The sequence below is a fragment of the Sprattus sprattus genome (genome assembly GCF_963457725.1).
Source record: "Sprattus sprattus genome assembly, chromosome: 4".
Lineage (NCBI taxonomy): Eukaryota > Metazoa > Chordata > Actinopteri > Clupeiformes > Clupeidae > Sprattus > Sprattus sprattus.
The window spans coordinates 22397509-22416578 of record NC_137923.1 but is presented as its reverse complement, the minus strand read 5'-3'; the positions used below and the strand labels follow the sequence as shown (position 1 = coordinate 22416578).

General features: G+C 45.2%; 1 protein-coding gene across 1 annotated transcript in view; it reads right to left on the bottom strand.

Annotated features, from left to right (window-relative positions):
- The window catches only part of galntl6 (polypeptide N-acetylgalactosaminyltransferase like 6), a gene marked incomplete at both ends in the record, with an annotated part of 153948 nt that overhangs the window by 19131 nt on the left and 115747 nt on the right, over positions 1-19070 (bottom strand). The window contains 2 exons of the mRNA XM_080837759.1: positions 3094-3277; positions 10178-10363. Coding sequence (XP_080693885.1) covers positions 3094-3277; positions 10178-10363 — 370 coding nt within the window. The remainder of the gene's footprint in view (positions 1-3093; positions 3278-10177; positions 10364-19070) is intronic.

Here is a 19070-nt window from a genome sequence, read left to right as displayed (position 1 = left end):
TCTGCTCCTCAGGCCCACAACACACACACACACACACACACACACACACACACACACACACACACACACACACACACACAAATACAAATCCAGAGCTGCTATCTCTGTCGTCCATATCCCTCTTAATATCAGCCCTGCTGCACTGTGTTCCCGTGAGTCCAACCCCAAAGCCATCGGTGTGAGACGATTCCAGAGTGCTGACCCAGGAGACTGTCGTATCAGCAGCAGCTCACAGTTCACGGGCCACAGCGGCCCTCCTATCCACCCCTGAGATCATCTGCAACGTCCCCCCCAACCCCCTCCATCCGCCCCACCCACCAGACGTATCTTCACTGCTGTGATGGGACTGCTGAACTCAAAGCAGAAGCGGAGCAATATGGCTGGAGAGGCCTGGGGGATGGGGGCTGTGGGGATGTGGGGAGGGGAGGAGAGGCTGCTGGGCAGGCCCTGAGGGGGGATAAGGCTTACTAATGAGAGCACCAGGCTTCATTGAACCGCCGCGCTCTGCTGCTTTTACGTCAGCTGTAGGGCAGGTGGGGAGGAGGGGGAGGGGGGTGCATGTCAAGACAAACCTGTTCCTTCCTCTCTCTCTCTCTCTCTTTTGGTCTTTCTCTTTTTTCTGCCTTTGCTTTCTATCTCTCTCTCAACTTCCTTTCAACTCGTCACTCCTCAAGTGTGTCATGCCCTCTGCCTGGGCCTTCAGTGAAGGACGAAGCTGTATCTCTATATGCATATGTATGCCATCGTGTATGTGAGTGTGTGTGTGTGTCTCTCTGCAGACACACTTATCTAGAGGTCACAGGCGTAGCTGACATCTCACACGCAGGCCCCTTTCTTTAGCGCGCTGCACGCCTAATGAGCTGCCCTTTGAGCGCACTCCGCGGGTTAAAGCAGGGAGCACTCTGTCTATGGGAGCCATGGGAGCTGAGCTGGCCTTGCCGCTCATCAGCTACTCTCTCTCGCTCACAGGTGGGAGACACACTCACACACACACACATACAAGACCATTCACTGCACTGGTGCCTACTGGTGTTAAGATGATGGAGATTATTGTAAGCTTTTTTCCCAAGGTCAGAGCACAAGTGGAGAAAATGACATCTCAGCATCATACCTCAGTGTCTTATTCCACAGAGGACTGTGTGTGTGTGTGGGTGTGTGTGTGTATGTGGATGTATGTGTGTGTGTGTCTTTGTGTGCCTTTCATGGAAATGTGAAAACTACCTCCTAATCACAATGTCCCTCCTGCCTTCTTTTCCGATAGAACCCTGACACAGTTCAGCTAAGATGTAAAAACAGCAGAAGGCTGGGTTAAAACATGCTGTATATCCAATAATCACATAAAAATGCATCTGAGTATTGATCTCACCGGCAATGTGCCTATTGATTTACTGACGTTCAAGACCATATTTATCGCATAGATTTATAGGACTGTGCTATTTACAGAGCAACCAGGTGTCGAGGCAGACGGCATTGCAAACTGCAGCAATACCTTGATTGCCAGATTATAAAGCAATGCTATGCAAAATGTAGATGAGTTATATAGCCCTAATCTTGTGTGCGAAACATGCCTATATTTGTTGTGGTTCTGGTTAGAATTGACCGGCCTGACATGCTAATAATTTGATTTTGAACTATTAATGATGAATTTTCACAAAATATTTAAACATACGACTAGTGCAAATCTCATGTATTTAACAACTATCAACACACATTTAAAATATACAAAAACATACATCATAAAATATGTACAACATAATAACGTTTGTGTCATGAACATGAAGGAGTCTTTTTGAAAGTGTAATTCGGTCAATTATATTATTTTTAACGCAAAGTTGCCATTGTTTGGGATGTCTTTCTTATGACAACTTCACATTAACCAAGACAACATAACCATAAACATGCCATAGCAAGGCTAATAATCAAACTCAAAGAAACTCTTTAGCTTTATGACAGCTATATAAAACTGTAGGCTTCAGTTAACATTACCTTAAACTTTTAGCTTGATGCATTGACATTAACTGCCATATGTGACCAACTGCCATATGTGGTTGGTTTTGAGAGACCATTCTACTTGTCATGAATATTTTTCTTGACCTCATCTACAGTGGTACAATTATCAAACGCCATTAAGTGTTATTACACTGTCAAATACTTTTCTTACTGTGTCATGAATCATTTCCTTGACCTCAGCTACAGTGATACAGTTTGGACTTGTCTTAAAGGTGTCATTAAGTTTTTATTACACTGTCAAATTGTTTTATAACAGTCTCACAAATAATTCCTTTGACCTCAACAAAAGCAATACAAATTGGACTTCTCATTAAATGTTACCACACAGTCAAAATGCTTTTAAATACCTTAACAAAAGCAAAGAGTGAAGAGATTTGTGAGAGAGAGTTTTTCTTTTATAGATGTAACCCACTCCCTCTGCGTGCCCACCGAGAGAAAAAAGCACCAGGCACAGATGTTCTGGATTGCGGTTGAGTCCTTAGGAGCACTTTATTGACCCGGTCACAACTCTCGACTCTGCTGCTCTAAACGACAGTGGCTGCCGGCTCTAAGAACTTTTGATCTTAAACTTGCTCTAAGAAAGTTGATAATTAGGCCTACCATGGCATGTTTGTGATTTCATCTTGGTTAATGTCAAGTTGTCATAACAAAGACAAATAATGGTATCTTTGCATTAAAAGTGACATAATTGGGGGTCACTGTGGCAAAGTTATATACGGGCTTGAATGCCCATGGGGACACAGCTTCGAATCCGACCTGCTGTCATTTCCTGATCCCAGTCTCCATCTCATTTCCTGTCCAAACCTTCACTGTCCTATCCGATTAAATGCAAAAAGCCCAAAAAAAAAATCTTGAATTTTTTTGGAAAAAATGACATAAATGACCGAATAACATGTTATTACTTAATGTCATAAGCATTTATGTTCCTAGTTGTCATTCTTGTTGAGTTATGGCATTATGTGCGCTGATGTAGAAGTAAGAGGAGTGCAGAGTAATGGAAGTTTGTGATGGTGTGTGTGTGACGTTCTGTGACAGGTTGTAAGCACAGTAATCCACTAATGTTCTCTGCTGTGTGTTACTTACTCATAGGGGTCGCTGGGGTCTGCACGCTGCAGCTCAGGTGGAATAGGGATACGCTTGTAGTACATCTCCCAGTCGAAGGCCCCCCGCATGGCATCGCCTGCCTGGGCCTCGTAGCCAAAGTGATTATGGTCAATGACGTCAATCATCGGGCACACTATGGTCTTGGGATTCTGGGCTATCTGGTCTATTGAGAAAAGAGAGAGAGAGACAGAGAAGAAAAGAGGAACACAGCGAAAGAGAGGGGGGAAAAAAACAGTTAGGAGCCTCATCTATCACAATTGTTCTGCAGCTCTTTTCCTCCTGTATGGTACGGTGGATTCAGTGGAAGGGTGTCTGGAAGGCTGGCTGTGGCCCCTAAGGGTCCCTCTTGGCCCACAGCTGCTCTCTGTGGGATTGGTGGAGTGCGGCAACCGCTGTGAAATTGGACCTGCTACAGTCGCATGCCCATTAGAAACAATTACAGCACTTCAAAGTAGGTTTGCTCCGTGGAGGCCCACCGAACCTCAGCCAGCTATGTCTTTGTCACTCAGAGGCGCTAAGCTGTCCCAGATCTGTCACCCTTCCCTCCCCTACGCAACCGCTCCGCTGGACCACGGAGATCTGTGAGAGCAAGTGGGCTCACATACACACACACACAGACGCAGTAATGCAGTAACGCACACACACACACACACACACACACACACACACACACACACACACACACACACACACACACGCACACACACACACACACACACACACACACACACACACACACACACACAATGTAGCTTTCACATTCAAGAAGACATACTACACAAACACGCGCGCACACACAACAAATCTTCACATGCCTGAATCAAAGAACAAAGAAATCCAACTCAATTGGAGAATTTTAAACATGACAACGGAAACAAAATACACATAACAGGCCACACGACAGAAAAGAACAGAAACAGAAACAAAGCCACATTCTGCCGCCGTTAGCCTATGGGTGTGTAAGCAGTTCTCAGCCACAAACAGTAGACCCCAAGACAGGCTTGTGTACAATGGTCACGGAGACAGGACAATCCCTCTCCCCCTCAGCCAGCCAGCATCACTCCTGCAGATTACACGACAGTCGGCACACACACACACACACACAGACACATACAGACACACAGACACACACACACAGACACACACACACACACACACACACACACACACACACGCACACACACACACACACACACACACACACACACACACATACAAACAGACATGTAGTCCGAACAAACAGCCCCACTAGTCCCTGTGCCAACAAACACAATGCTATTGATTCAGGAGCATCTTTGTTTTAATGTGTGCGTGACTCAAATAGACACTGCTGTGCTTTGTGCAACAGAACGCATTGTTTTGCTTTGCCGAGTTTCTCCCTAAGTAGCCTAAATTTGACTCCATCTGAGGTTTGCACAGTTCCGGTTTGAACAATGGGGAGAAAAAAAGAGAGGATGGAGAGAGCAAGAGAGAGAGGGAGGGAGAGAGAGAGAGGGAGAGAGAAAGGGAGAGAGAGAGGGAGAGGGAGAGGGTGAGGGAGAGAAATGGGGGAGAGAATGGAAGGGATGGCAGAGGCAGAGAGAGGAACCGACCAGTGGTGGAAGAAGTACTGAAGTTTATTACTTAAGTAAAAGTACAAGTGAACAGGCAAATGAAAGTAAAAGTAAAAGTAAAAGTACTACATCAACAATCCTACTTAAGTAAAAAGTAAAAAGTACTCACTTTTAAATTTACTTTAAAAGTAAAAGTAAAAGTACTCACGCAATGGGTTGTCTCAATGTCTAGGCTGTGCCATTTTGATAAAGAAATAGCGACTGGTAATAAATGCCTCTACAGATGTCACTACTAGTAATAATTATAAGCAACAACATTTGTTAATTGGAAAGGTTGGGCCTATCGTCTGTAATACTGTTCACACTCTGGGCCCTATCTTGCACCCAGCGCAATTGACATTGTCACCGACGCATGTATCATTCCTATCTTGCACCCGGCGCACAGCGCGATTTTCCCTCCAGAGGCGCGCTTCGAAATGAACTTGCGTCGACATGGGCGGGGGCGGAACAGAGAAGGCGTTTCTCTGGCGCAAGTGGTATTTTGCAGTTTCAAAACAACGCCGTGCGCCGTGCGCCATTGACCAAAAAAAAGCTGGTCTAATGTGAGGCGCAATGTCTAAAGTCTGTAACGCGTATTCAGAACGCTATTTTAAGGGTGCATGTGCTTGCCCGCACAGTATAGGACCTGTAGGCTATACTTTACTTCTGTCGTCTTCACCAGAGATTTACACCAATTGTTTGGCAAGCCATATATAATTACAAGGAAAATAAAGTATTTACCACATGAGGAAATCATTGTGATATCCGTATCCAAGACATTTAAAAACTAGGCATACATCTAGCGTACACAATTGACCCAAATGATTCAGGTTAATTGTAGCTGCGTGACATTTGATTTATTGTATGGCTTTGTTGCATTTATTTAATGCCAGTATTATTATAAATCTTGTAAACTCATCTCTGTGTATGTGGACTTTATTTATGTACCTTGGGTTTGGTCAGCTGGTGCACTGGCTTGGGTGCCGATTTCCATGCCCCCAAATCCCTGCACGCTCTCAGGCGTGAGGGTAGACGTGGCGATGTCCTCTGCTGCCGTCAGATCCTGGGTCGAGGCAGATCCACCTCCCGTGAAGGCACGAGAACGTGTGTTACCATCCAGCTTGGATGTCCCACGTCTCCGGACGTCATTATAGCGTTTTCGGCAACGTTTTCGGGTGCCCCGTTGCAGAAACTATCACGGCAATATCTTGACATGCTTGCTTGACTTTGCTTACTTTTGGAGGGTTTCTCGCATCCCCGTATATCTATCTCCCGGCTTTTTACAAAGCCATACAATAAATCAAATGTCACGCAGCTTCAATTAACCTGAATCATTTGGGTCAATGTGTAGGCTACATGTATGCTTATTTTAAAAATATCTTGGATATGGATTTCACAATGATTTCCTCAAGTGGTAAATACTTTATTTTCCTTGTAATTATATATGGCTTGCCAAAAAATTGGTGTAAATCTCACGTCGGTCTCCTTGGCTGTGAACTTCTCCGGTCTTCCACCAGGTAATTCCGCCATCAAAATAACAAGCCGCTATGAACTATGCGCTTCTCGCTCTTAAAGGGAATGTGAAATGACGCTCCGATTGGTTTATTGCATATTACGCCCAAACCACACCTATGGCTGAGTAACCTCCTTTGGACCAACCCTTTTGACACTTGCGCTGGACGCAAGTGTGTTTTTTCCGCCGTTAAAATAGCAACTGCGCCATAGAGCCGCCCACACAGCTACTTGCGCTTGGCGCCGTCCTACTTGCGTTTCTGATCGGCAAGATAGGGCCCATAATCTTACAATTCTGCAGATGACAAGTTATCTACCAGGGATTATTTGCAAAGTTAATACCATTAAGCCAAACCAATAAAGACACAATTTTATATCTTTTAATCTTTTATTTAATTGTAAACGTGTAAAAAAATGGAAATATGAAACATGAAAAACAAATGGAGTTGTTAAACTGGTCAATGCAGAGTTTTATGCTCTATTGATTGCAGAAAAGGAAGAAAAAAAACATATTGAGTAACCCAAGACTAGGCATTAGGTTTGCATGCCAGGCAATAACCAGTCAATACAAAAATCTTCACGTTAGCTTGACATTGCTAAACTACCAGCTTTATCTTACCACTACGTTAAATAAATAATCAAGGTACAATCGTGTTATTTTGATGCTATTGCTGTATGTCAACATTTATTTTTGCTAGATAACAGTATAAAATCATGTCAGTAACCGCATACGATATGCAAAAGTCATAGACATTAACTTAGCATAGCAAGAACTCCGCATAATTTGACCTGTTTCTCCAAATTTGAAGGCGATTTTTTGAGGTAGACAGGAAACGCACTGAAACCTCCACGGGTTATTCTTGGGGCCTCTGAACTTGAACATGTCCTCAGATGAGGCTGACTCTGAATCCATGCTGAAAAGTTGTTTGTAAAGGCCGAATTATGCTCTGTTTTAGACGTAACGCGTAAGCACGCAAGATACACAACCCCCCCTTGCGCTGTAAAATACCCCCCCTTACGTGCTTAAGTGCGTCGCCCAAAATTCCTGACTATGCGACTAAAACACTACGGCCCTACACAGCTCGCAAAGGCTGTGATTGGCCGGCTACCACAGCCTTTCACACAGAGTCTCACGTTTCATAGCAATAGCATACAGTCTTTTTTAGACCCAGACATTTTTTTAAATCATGAATACCCTGCAGACCGTTTCACAAGCCTTTTCTTATGGATTAGGAACAAACATAACAGAAGAGGTCCGAAGACATGAACTCCTTTACAAATCCTCTTTAAACACTTATAAGGACGCTCAAATTACCGCGAATATCCCATTCTCACCCGCGATTGTTTGGAGAGAATGTGGTCATTCACGAACAAATAGGTACTTTCATATTCATTTTCCGCCCTTGTGAGTCATGGTGATATCTTTCATTGAGTTTATATTGACGTGAATCCATCAATTGCACCAGCGAGTTTGATAGAATGAGCCCGGTCTGCTCATACAAAAGTTAACAGTAACCTGCCGTTGTGGCCAGCACCATTGTAGTTACCAGCATTGACAACATGATGAGATTCTTTCGCTGTTTACCACCTCATCTTTGAATAATGTAACTCATAAACACATCGTTTTAAAGCCTGTCGCAGTCATTAAAAGATGTCAATAAACAAACTTTTGCGTCATGTGCTGTCTTTTTCGCCACTGGTACTGAATTGCCAACATTTGTATTTTGTGTAACACATGTATTCATAACATCAAGCCTTTCGCCCACTACACTTTCATGTTCCGGTAAGTTTTTTTCCTTTGTCCTGCTGCAATAAATAGGCTTACTTAACTCAAAAAAAAATCTACAGTTCTGGCGTCAATTTGCTTTGCAACACGCAACACGTCACAAGCCTTGCAACACGGCTCTGCGTCTAAAACTAACCTTAAATCAAAACTTGTCTAAAACAAGTTCCTTGTGTAAATTACGTGCTTACGCGTTACGTCTAAAACAGAGCATAATTCGGCCTTTAGTCAGGCTGTTTGTCGAATGTTTAAGCAAAACAGGCAAGGCTACCGTAGTGCTGCTGCTGCTGCCAAATACACACTCTGCTGTCGTTGGAGCTGATAGAGCCACCTGATTGGCTGAAACGTCCTAAAGCAACGCAATCCATATTTTTGTGTAGGCAACATGTTGGCGAAACTGTTCATAAAATGTAACGAATAACGACACATATTGTAGAAATGTAGCGGAGTAAAAGTATAGATAATACCTGCAAAATGTAACGAAGTAAAAGTAAAAAGTATGCACTATTATTTTTACTTAAGTAAAGTACAGATACGTAAAAATGTAACGAAGTACAGTAACGAAGTAAAAATACTTCGTTACATTCCACCACTGGAACTGACACACGTGATGGAAGGTGCAGGAGAGATGTGAAAACAAATAGGATATGGCCAAGCTTGAGGTGAGCGATGCGTGGGTGGACATGACTGGATTCTTATAATAGCATTCAGAGCACGTATGTGTGAGTGTGTCTATGCATGTGCTATAGATACATAGGCTCTCCATAGAGATGTGGGTGTGTGTGCGTATGTGCGTGTGTGTGTATGTGTGTGTGTGTGTGTGTATGTGTGTGTGTGTGTGTGTGTGTGTGTGTGTTTGTGTGTGACCATGTGCCCTTAGAGTTGAGGCAAAACTAAAGTCTAGCTCTTCCCAAAGTTTGGATCGATGAAGCCACCAACTGTAAGCACACCTTCTTTTCCATCTCCTGGTTTCCCTTTCCTTATGTCTGACATACATAATTTCCTTTGATCACCTCGGATCCGGCAACGCTGAGTGATCCGAGGAAGGAGAACGTTTTTTCTTCACAGCCCTCTGAAGCGCTAACGAGATCTTTGCTTCACATCTAAACCCGATGGCTGGCCTCAAGTTTAACAAATGGTAAGACGAAGGAAGGCCGCTCAAGGCGAGGTAAGGTGAGGTGAGCAGGAGACGAGAGGGACCATGAGGGGGCTGTGAAAGCCTTTGGTCCTGGATGTGCTCGTAACAGTAACGCTGCAGTCCCCATTCCCTCATACCTTATACGCTCTAATCATGGACGCCATCCTTCAGCCCAGCACGCCTCTCAAAACTGGAGCCGCCTCAACGACGCCAATTAAAGTGCTCCATACTGCGTGCCCCCCTTTTCTGCCTTTCGCATCTCCCTCTCCCTCTTTCTTTCTTTTTTTGTCTCTCTCTCTTTCTCTCATCTCTGTCCCACTGTGCCTCGGTTTCTCATTCGCTTTCTCTTTCTTTCCAGTAACAAGTTGAGAGGCCACACGTAGCTCACGCCTGGAGCTCTGATGACGTTACACAACTTGGTGCCTGATGCATTGATGTGCGCACTGCGAACACGCTTTTAATTCCCTTGGCAATGCGTGTCTCTGATCTGACAGGACACTTTAAAAACACGTTTCTGGAAGCTGAGCACAGGCTGGAAACCGGTGTCTGTGTTTAGGGCTACACGCTAGCCTCAGTGGGCCAGCTCTCCACAGGGGGCTCTGGGTGCCTCTCCGCACCATGCTGACTGGTGGGTTGGTGGGTGGGGGGGATTCGAGAGTAAATGGTGGAAGAAAGGGGGTGGGAGAGATGAGAACTTCTGATTGGTTATTTATCACAATGAGATGGAGTGTGGGGAAAAAAACAAAGAGTTGGAAAAAAAAGCTTTGAACAAGAAAGGCATTTGGGTTTTGTGAAATTGACCAATTTAGCAAGCACAGATAAGCCAAAGCCAAACAAGGAAATCTTTGCTGCATTTTTGCCAGTCACAGCTGTTTTGTGATGGAAAAAAGAAAAGTAAAATAAAATCGGCAATCGAGAAAAAGATGACAGATTTCGCCCCTTCTCTCCCCTCCTGCCTCTTTTCTCCCTCCCTCACTATCTCTGTTTCTCTCCACGGTGAGTTTTCCCTGGAGTAAGCGCATCTTTATCTGTTCTTACCGAGCAGCGGAGGCAGCCAGTTGACGTTGGCCTCGCAGTGGGAGTCCAGGAAGGTGAGCACCTCTCCCTTGGCCACGGAGGCACCCAGCAGACGAGTGCGGATCAGACCCTCACGCTTTTTGGTTCGCACAATCCGCACCTTAGGAAAACGGGCCATGTACTCCTCCAGATGATCCTTCAGGTGTTCTGTGAAAGAGAGGAACATGGGACGACAGAGACACAGAGATCAATGGGTGTGAATAGGAAAGAAAATCATAACATCTGAAAATCATCATCTACAGCTGTGCTGATCCCGAACATTACTGTGTATACTGTTCATCACAGAAGCAACAGATACAGAGGGGGAGAGAGAGAGAGAGATAGAGAGAGAGAGAGAGAGAGAGAGAGAGAGAGAGAGAGGTGGACAGGGAGTTGCAGTGATGTGTTAATCTAATCACAGTATTGTTTCACCATTCTTTTGCACCCTCTTCGGAGCATTGATGTTTAACGTCCCCTAAGATTCCCCTGCTATTAAAACTTAATTGAATAGCGGAATTGGTCCTGGTTTCCTGCATATTAAAAAGCAAACACCTGTGACTCATTTGCTGCAGCCACAGAGGTTGGCTCTTTTACAGGCTTATACATTGGGCTACACTGGAGCTGGTTGGTGTAGAAATGGAACAGTATCTTTGTCATAAAACAGACTAAAGTCATCATTCGAATTAGTAACATGAAGCAAAAGGAATACAAACACAGTCATACCACAGCGCATTGTGTCACTTCAATTCAAGAACTCAGGAGACACCAAATCAAAACTCGGAAACAAAGACAAAGACCCCTCCAGCGCTTCTCTTCTCTTTGCTGCTTGGCAATACTGAAGTAATGAGTTTGACCCTTTTCTAAATGCGCAGGGAGAATGGCGCAATGTGGCAGCAGTCGTCCGCGCCTCCGTCTAGGCAGGGGTAGTTTTATCTCGACACGCATTATTTGTTCATTTCCAACACAGCAGGACTTTCAGCGTACCGTGTCCCGCGTTTGTGCATTATTCAAATGCAGGGCATTAATACCTGTGCCAGGGCCTATCACTGCTCTGCAGACACCGCCTCTGCCTGTGCCCCCTCGATTAGACACGCCGCTTTTTTAGCAGCAGACCCAGGATTAGTGAGAGAGAAAAGACGTGTCGAGAAATGACTCGTGCAGGAATAGGAGCAATTGCATGTTAATTCACGGAAGGACGGCTCGCTCTGCCAATGGCGTGTTCTGATCGGCGGCATGCCCGAAGGCATTTAACATCAACAAATGTCGCATGCCGCTCCGCAACATCTGTCATTGAAGCCTGAATAATGCAGCAAAATGTATACCATGTCACCACCCGCAGGTGGGGAGAGACAAGAGTCTGCACTGGACAGCAGAGGTCAGAGTTACTGCCAGCAGAGAAATGCTGCGTCTGGTGCTGCATCAGTTCTGACAGCAATTAAGAATAAATGTCTTTGCTCCCGGCTACAGCTAAACCCAGGAGGTGCCCCGCTCCGCACCCCCAACCCCACCCTTCTTGCAGTGCTGATGTGACTTAAGGCTAAAAAGACCTGATTCAATCAGTGTCTTTTAACTGCATCTACAGATGCGGTGAAATATACCTGTCCTGAATTATTAACTCATAAAAAATAATGATCCATAATCCAAAACCCCTTTGCATAACAGAGCCTTCTTCCTCTGAATGCTAAATGGGCGTCGAGATGTCTGCAGAGACAGTGACACCTTTAGGGAGAGCGAAAAGACAGCGAGCGAGAGAGAACAAGTGAGAGAGAATGAGCGAGAGGTCCGGACAGCGATAGGACATTAGACGCTGCCTTTGCCAGCGGGGAGAAAAGACGGGCGGGGCATGCGGGGCATCTTCCCAGGAGGGCACCTGCTGGTGCTGACAGCTGATTGGATGAGGCCCTGAGGGCAGGACAGAGAGTGGCAGTGCCATCCCTCCTCTTTGAGGTCATGGCCACACCTGAGGGAGCTCCAGAAAGACAGATAGGCAGTCAGACATACAGACAGACACGCGCTGGGCCTGAGGGCCAGACCACACCTCATAAACTCCGCCAAAGTCACCACCACCAAAAGTTGCACTCCACACTTTTATTTTATCCTCCCACACCTTCTCTCTCTCTCTTTCTCTTTTTCTCCTGATCCATCTTTCTTCCTTTCTCTCCCACTCTTTTTCTGTTCCCCCAAAACTCTCCTTAAATCCCAAAGCCAAACAAATGGCCTCAATAAAACCGACAGGGGCAATATGAGTGCCTTGGCATCTCCCTCTCGACTGTCTACAGGCAGAAAATGATAATCATAAAAGAAATGTATGTCCTTTCTTAAAAAAAGAAAAGTTTTCCAGTTTGGGGCCTGGCCTGCGTAGTTGTTAGCGGACATGGAGGGCGCAGAAGGGTGGGGTCGGGCGCGAGCCGGGGGGAATTTTCTGAACAGGAGAGGAAATGTGTCTGGCGCCACGCTCCGAGCGGCTGATTAAACGAGGTCGTAAATCATTGAGGGTGATGTGTGTCAGGCAGGCAGGCAGGCAGGCGGCGGCGGGCAGGAGGAAGTGACAAATAAACAGTTACAGAGCAGGCAAAGTTTCACCTCCCAGCGGTCTCCCAGCCGTGACAAGCTATGATGAAGGGCAGCAAAGTTGTTCCCCTGCTTTGATGTCTTGCAGGTTCAGCCCCCTTTGAGGTGTTTCCTTTTCTCTCTTCCGTGGGATGATTTCATTCCCTTCCCTCCTTCTGTCGATCCCTTCATCATCCCCGAGTCCCCTTTGCTGAGTCTCGTCAGAGCACCCAATGAGTTGGCACTGTGAAAGCGATCCTGACGGAGTCAGGACTTCAGCTAAGCTTCAAACATCACCCTTTGCCCTGCCTCATCCCCAACACACACACACACACACACACACACACACACACACACACACACACACACACACACACACACATGCACATTAACACCCTGACGGCAACACCAAGAGTTGCAAGACGAAACCTCCTGTCAACAGTCTCGTTAAAGTGCTGTAAGTTTGCCTATGGTTTACAAAGAGCCTGTGATGTGGAGATTATGGAAAGTGGGAACTAAGTTTATCGGCGTACATTTTTTACAAAATTGTCACTATTCTCCATATAATGCTTATTCTTTTCAACATGACTCCTTAAAAGACTTGTAAATATTCCATTAAAAGCACAGAGAGAGAGAGAGAGAGAGAGAGAGAGAGAGAGAGAGAGAGAGAGAGAGAGAGAGAGAGAGAATCTGTAGGAGGGGGAAATAATTATGCATGGGCCGTTTTATCCTGAATGTGTGTGTGTGTTTAGGCAGACTGTCTGTAGTGGTGAGATGGCTCTACCCCCGGCCCATTATTCAGCAGCCCTGCTGGGGTCAGGCACAACACGGGGCATCCTAAAACACGCTGCACAAATCAAAAAAACGGCACCAGCTTTTCCACATTTTGCTTTTAATCAGAAAGCCACAGGGGGACATCTAGACTCCCATGCAGGGCTTACCATCTAATTAGAGAGGCCGAAAAACAATGCCAGGGAAAAGCCCAGCATTTGAATCCAGAGAGGAGAGAGGCAAGTCGGCTGAGCGAGGGGCATGCCCTTGGAGTCATTCAATATGTTGATGCTATACTCGTCTCTGAATCAAAGCAATTGGAAAATGACTTGGGGACGGGGGAACATTTGATTACCGGTAGGTCAAAACACTAGCCACATATTCTCCACAAATGTGCTCAGACTTGTACCAATGTCAAAGCAATATCATCATGAAAATTGAAAGTGTGGCTTTGCAATTGTCACAGGCATCCATTAATATCCTATCTTCTTGAACAACAATGCAACGAGCGCTGTGGCTGTTTGAAAAACAACCAAGGTACATGAACTCCAAGAGGGACACGGTTCCTTTTCCCCCCAGTGACAGCCGTGAGTCCCCAGGAAGAGACCCGCTGTAATGAGCCTATTAATACAGGTGAATCACCTCTGTTAACACCTCTCTCCTGTCCTACTCTCTCCTGTCCATTTAAAGTCTTTCTCTCACCTGCTGTCTCTCCCCTCTCTGTCTGTCTCTCTCTCCCCCATCCCTCTCTCTCTCCCGCTCTTTCGCTCTCCCCTCTCTGTCTCTCTCTCTCCCCCATCCCTCTCTGTCTCTCTCTCTCTCTCAGGGTTAGAAGAGAACACAAGTCTGCAGTTCAGAATGGCACAATTTGGAGTAAAACAGTAATTTCCGTACTTATCCATCAGCTTCGCCTCAACTGCTAACACAGTGTGAGCTTTTGGCACATAGGGAAAAAAGACCCCCCCCCCTCCCCCTCCATCTTCTCTCTGCCTACAATTTATTCCAGCAGCCTTGCCTGTGAAGAAGACACGCACTACCTTGTTCCACCTCTCTTCTCAGATCAATGCTCAGACCCCACTCCCAATTCATTATATTCTGTGATTTAAAGAGGAAGCTTGAATGAGGTTTGCTCGCCGGGGAGGATCTGGAAGGAATGGGCACAGAAACACAAACTGGCACATGGAAAAGACACCGCCTCAGACGCCACGCTTGGCTGTTTGTGTTTTTTTCCCCCCCGCCTGGGTTGAATCATAAGCCCATGGAGATCGGGCTCGGGGGCATACACTTGTTATTGTGGCCTGGGGAGTAGCACTCGCAAAACACACAAGCAATATCAAAGCAACGGCACTTGGACCTATGACAAGCAAACAAAGTAACAAATAAACATTGACTCGAGGAGAGAGAGAGACAGAGAGAGAAAGAGAGAGAGAGAGAGAGAGAGAGAGAGAGAGAGAGAGAGAGAGAGAGAGAGAGAAGGAGAGATAGAGAGAGAATCCTTCTTCTGTTGTGGCTAGGTCCTGTGAGGGCTTTAATTCATTTTCTAGTTTTACCGGTTTTGAAATCATTCTCACTGGATGGAGACAGCAGCTGCTGTTATGGGACTTGGGACGAGTCGGTTCCCATTTACCCCATCAGCACTGGCCTCTCTCACTAGGCCTTAGGAGCAGGGCCGGATTAAGACATTTTGAGGCCTGGGGCTAATTACCAGGATGAGGCCCCTATATCGCCCCGACGCACATCGTGACACGCACACAAACCCACGCCAGGTGCACTGTCACATCAGTGTTTTAAAGTCCACAGAACCACTCTATAAATATGATCAGTTTAAAGGCACCCAGTGCAACTTTATGCAAACATTCAATGAAAAATAAACATTCCATTTCTAGTCTTTTTTACACGTAGTAAGTTTCAATAACTCCATACCATTACATATAGTGATTCAAGGAGCAAAGATGAGACGTCGTTGTGTGGTGAGAACTGATAGAAAATCGTAAACAACAACAATCGCCGGTGGGGAGAGGCCATTTTTCCATTGACTGGAATCCTGCTGTATTTATTGTAGGTTACAAAAAATAAAGAAAACGGGGCGATTGTTGTTGTTATCGATTTTCTATCAGTTCTCACCACACGACGACGTCTCATCTTTGCTCCTTGAATGTCGATATGTAATGGTATGGAGTTATTGAAACTTACTACGTGTAAAAAAGACTAGAAATTGAATGTTTATTTTTAAGCCTCGAAAGTTGCACTTTCTATGCGAGAGCACCGACGTGCGGTCAGGGGAGGCAGAGCTTCACCTGTCATCAGTAAAAAAACAAATAACGATCAAAGGAAATAAATATTTTCTACTGGTCTCTGATATAACTGTATTTTCTGCATGATTCCAATCATTTCGAGCAGTTTTATAATCAAAATCGCTCAATTTGCGCATGTCCTGTTCAAACAGACAGGAGACAGCAAGACGATGAGGCAACGACGAGCTGTGCTTCATCTCAGATTGCGCAATACCTCACAAACTGGACTGAGTGTAGAACCTATTAAGTCCTGCTGATCTGACAAAAAACCTCAGTGAAAACCTCTACACTAATATTTGACCATGACTGCGAAAATGGAAGATTCTATAGCTAAGCTAAAACATTTCACTTAGCTATGTCTAACTGGCTTGCACATAATTTGTCTATAATTTTCAATGAATTAGCCTAATCTGCAGCGATATGCGTGAGGATAAAAACTCATACATCTTCAATTGCTGAAAGAATTTACGTTTTATTAGGCCTATTTAGATGGAACCGGGAAGCCTGGCTTGTTACCTGCATCATCGTATTTGAAAGCGCGTTATTAAAAGCGTTTATCCCTGTCTTAATGATGTGGTGCAAACCAAAGCAAAGTTTAGAAATGTGAATTAATCTTCTTCAGTCTTACTTTGCACTTGAGGGCTTTTGCGATTATAAGGTCACGGTCCACGGACCAGTCTTTTGGCCCCACTCTCGTGCTTTCTTTGACCGGACATTTTCGCGCATTATAATTTGTTTCACTCTGAATGTTTCTAATGTTATGCGCGGTGCGGTGCCGTTGACTCACTCGACATCGGGCGACCTGAGGCCCCCCTGGTGGCGAGGCCCGGGGCTGCAGCCCGGTCAGCCCATTCGTTAGACACGGCCCTGCTTAGGAGGCTGGAGTGGAGGGTATCATCTTCTCCTCTGAAAGCGCCTTTGCCAAATCAGCTGCCTCTACCGTTTGAGTCCCACTCGCAAAATCAGCTGCCTCTACTGTTTTAGTCCCACTTGCGATAATCAGCTGCCCACCTTTCTCCCTCTAATTCAGCTCTGTTACTCTGAATGCATAACATGAATATCATAATGAAGGACCAAATGCCCAGAGGAACTGCAATGAAATCCTTGAAAAATCTATTCATGCAAAGGCATTTAGCAGCTTTCCTAGTCTCCATACAGTTTTTACACTAAATTAAAAATTAAACCTTTACAGAATTCAGATAGCATATGGGAGTCTAATGCATATGTGTATGTGTGTGTGTGTGTGTGTGTGTGTGTGTGTGTGTGTGTGTGTTTGTGTGTGTGTTTGTGTGTGTGTGTTTATGTGTGTGTGTGTGTATTTGTGTGTGTGTGTGTGTGTGTGCATGTGTGTGTGTGTGTGTGAGATGTGCAATGTCTCTATATGTTCATGTGTAAGTGTACCTGTGCTTATAGCACCATAAACCCTCCCAAGCACATCAACAGTAGCTTATCCTGAGGCCCACTTTCCTCTTCAAGTGTGCGAGTGCTATTGATTACTCAGGTTGTAACACCACTCTTTGTAGGATTGGGCCCAATCCATAATCCAATTCTCACATGAACCCAGTACCTACACACACACACACACACACACACACACACACACACACACACACACACACACACACACACACACACACACACACACACACACACACACACACACACACACACACACACACACACACACACACACACACACACACTCACACACAAACACACACACAAATCCTTTGATATTTACTTTTGATTCCAAACCAGCGAGTCACTCATTAAACAGAAGCACACACTAGGTGTGGGGCATGTCAGATAGCATGTCATGGAGGGGGAGAGGTGAAGAGTGAGCACTATCACTGGATTGTTTTACCCCTGGCAAATAAAAATAATGTAGAGAGGTGTGGATTTACACCAAATACCTTCACCTGCAGTAGAATCAGTGGAAGGGGAGGGGGGTTAGTAGACCAAAGGATAGGAGTAATTGATATTCTATTTCATTCAGGTAACTCATTCAGGAGTTTTGCATTGGACAGGCCTGAATGTAACTATCATGGTGTGTGCACCCTTAGAGCTGTGAACAAAAGCTGAAACTATTGATTCATGATGACAGCGCATAAAAAAAAGAGGTGAAAGAAGCAAGACGGAGGTCTTCTTCTGTTTTCTTTATGTTAGTGTTGGGTCAGCGTACGTTGTCTTTCCGTCCTAGGTCCATTGAGCAACACTGAAGGTGAGAACTCCTCTATCCAGTCAGATTCCAAAGACTCCCAGGAACAAAGACTCCCCTGAATGACACAGAATATCTTCAGCCTGGCCCCATGGGAGACAGTCGAGCGACACACAGAGCTCAGCAAAACTAGTGCGAATCAAAAAATATATAACGAAGCATTAACGGATATAGAGAGAAGTAGGTAATTGAAAGAATACCCTTTTGCACTCTGCCTCCTGATCTGTCTGTCAATGAAAACCCCCAGCTGGCTAAAGAGAAGGCCATGGCCATTACCAGAGAGGTTGAATGCATCATACACCTCTAATACTGCAGTCACTGGTGCTTCGCTCGCTTTAGCTTTGACAAGAAGGTCTGTTTCGGTTCGACTTCAGACAATTTCAACATTTCCTGTCTATCCCACTACACAACCCCACAGTATGCAGTGGAACCTGATGAGGATGCATAAAAGATCACATCAAATGTGTTCTCTACATAAATCCACACACACAGTTAGTTGCTTGGTTGCTTGATCTGAATTAACTCCTCTTATAGCTCACTACCACTGTTATGAGAGAGAAACAAAATGATAGTTACAAAATGTCTACTGCTTAAAGTCCCCCCTGTAGACTGTTGCTGTTCATTTGCATAAGAAAGGCAGGCAAGGACGAATCCGTCTGGAGAAAAATCACTGGTGATATCTACATGACCTTCAAATCAGATGGAGCTGACTGCCTTTGATTGGGTGCTTCAGAGAGAGGAGAGCACAAAGCAGGATAGTTTGAAAAGAGATGACAGTGCACGTATGGGGTGTGTGTGTGTGTGTGTGTGTGTGTGTGTGTGTGTGTGTGTGTGTGTGTGTGTGTGTGTGTGTGTGTGTGTGTTATTGTCTTTGCAAGACTGGGATGAATATAGAAAGATCCAACAGCAATTCATCAAAGGATGTTAGGTCTACTCCGGGAGATAGCCACTGGGTAACTAAGAAAAGTCTATGCTCACACACATACATACATACATACAAGGGCGAAACCACGCATTCTTTGGGGGGGACGTGTGAGAAAAT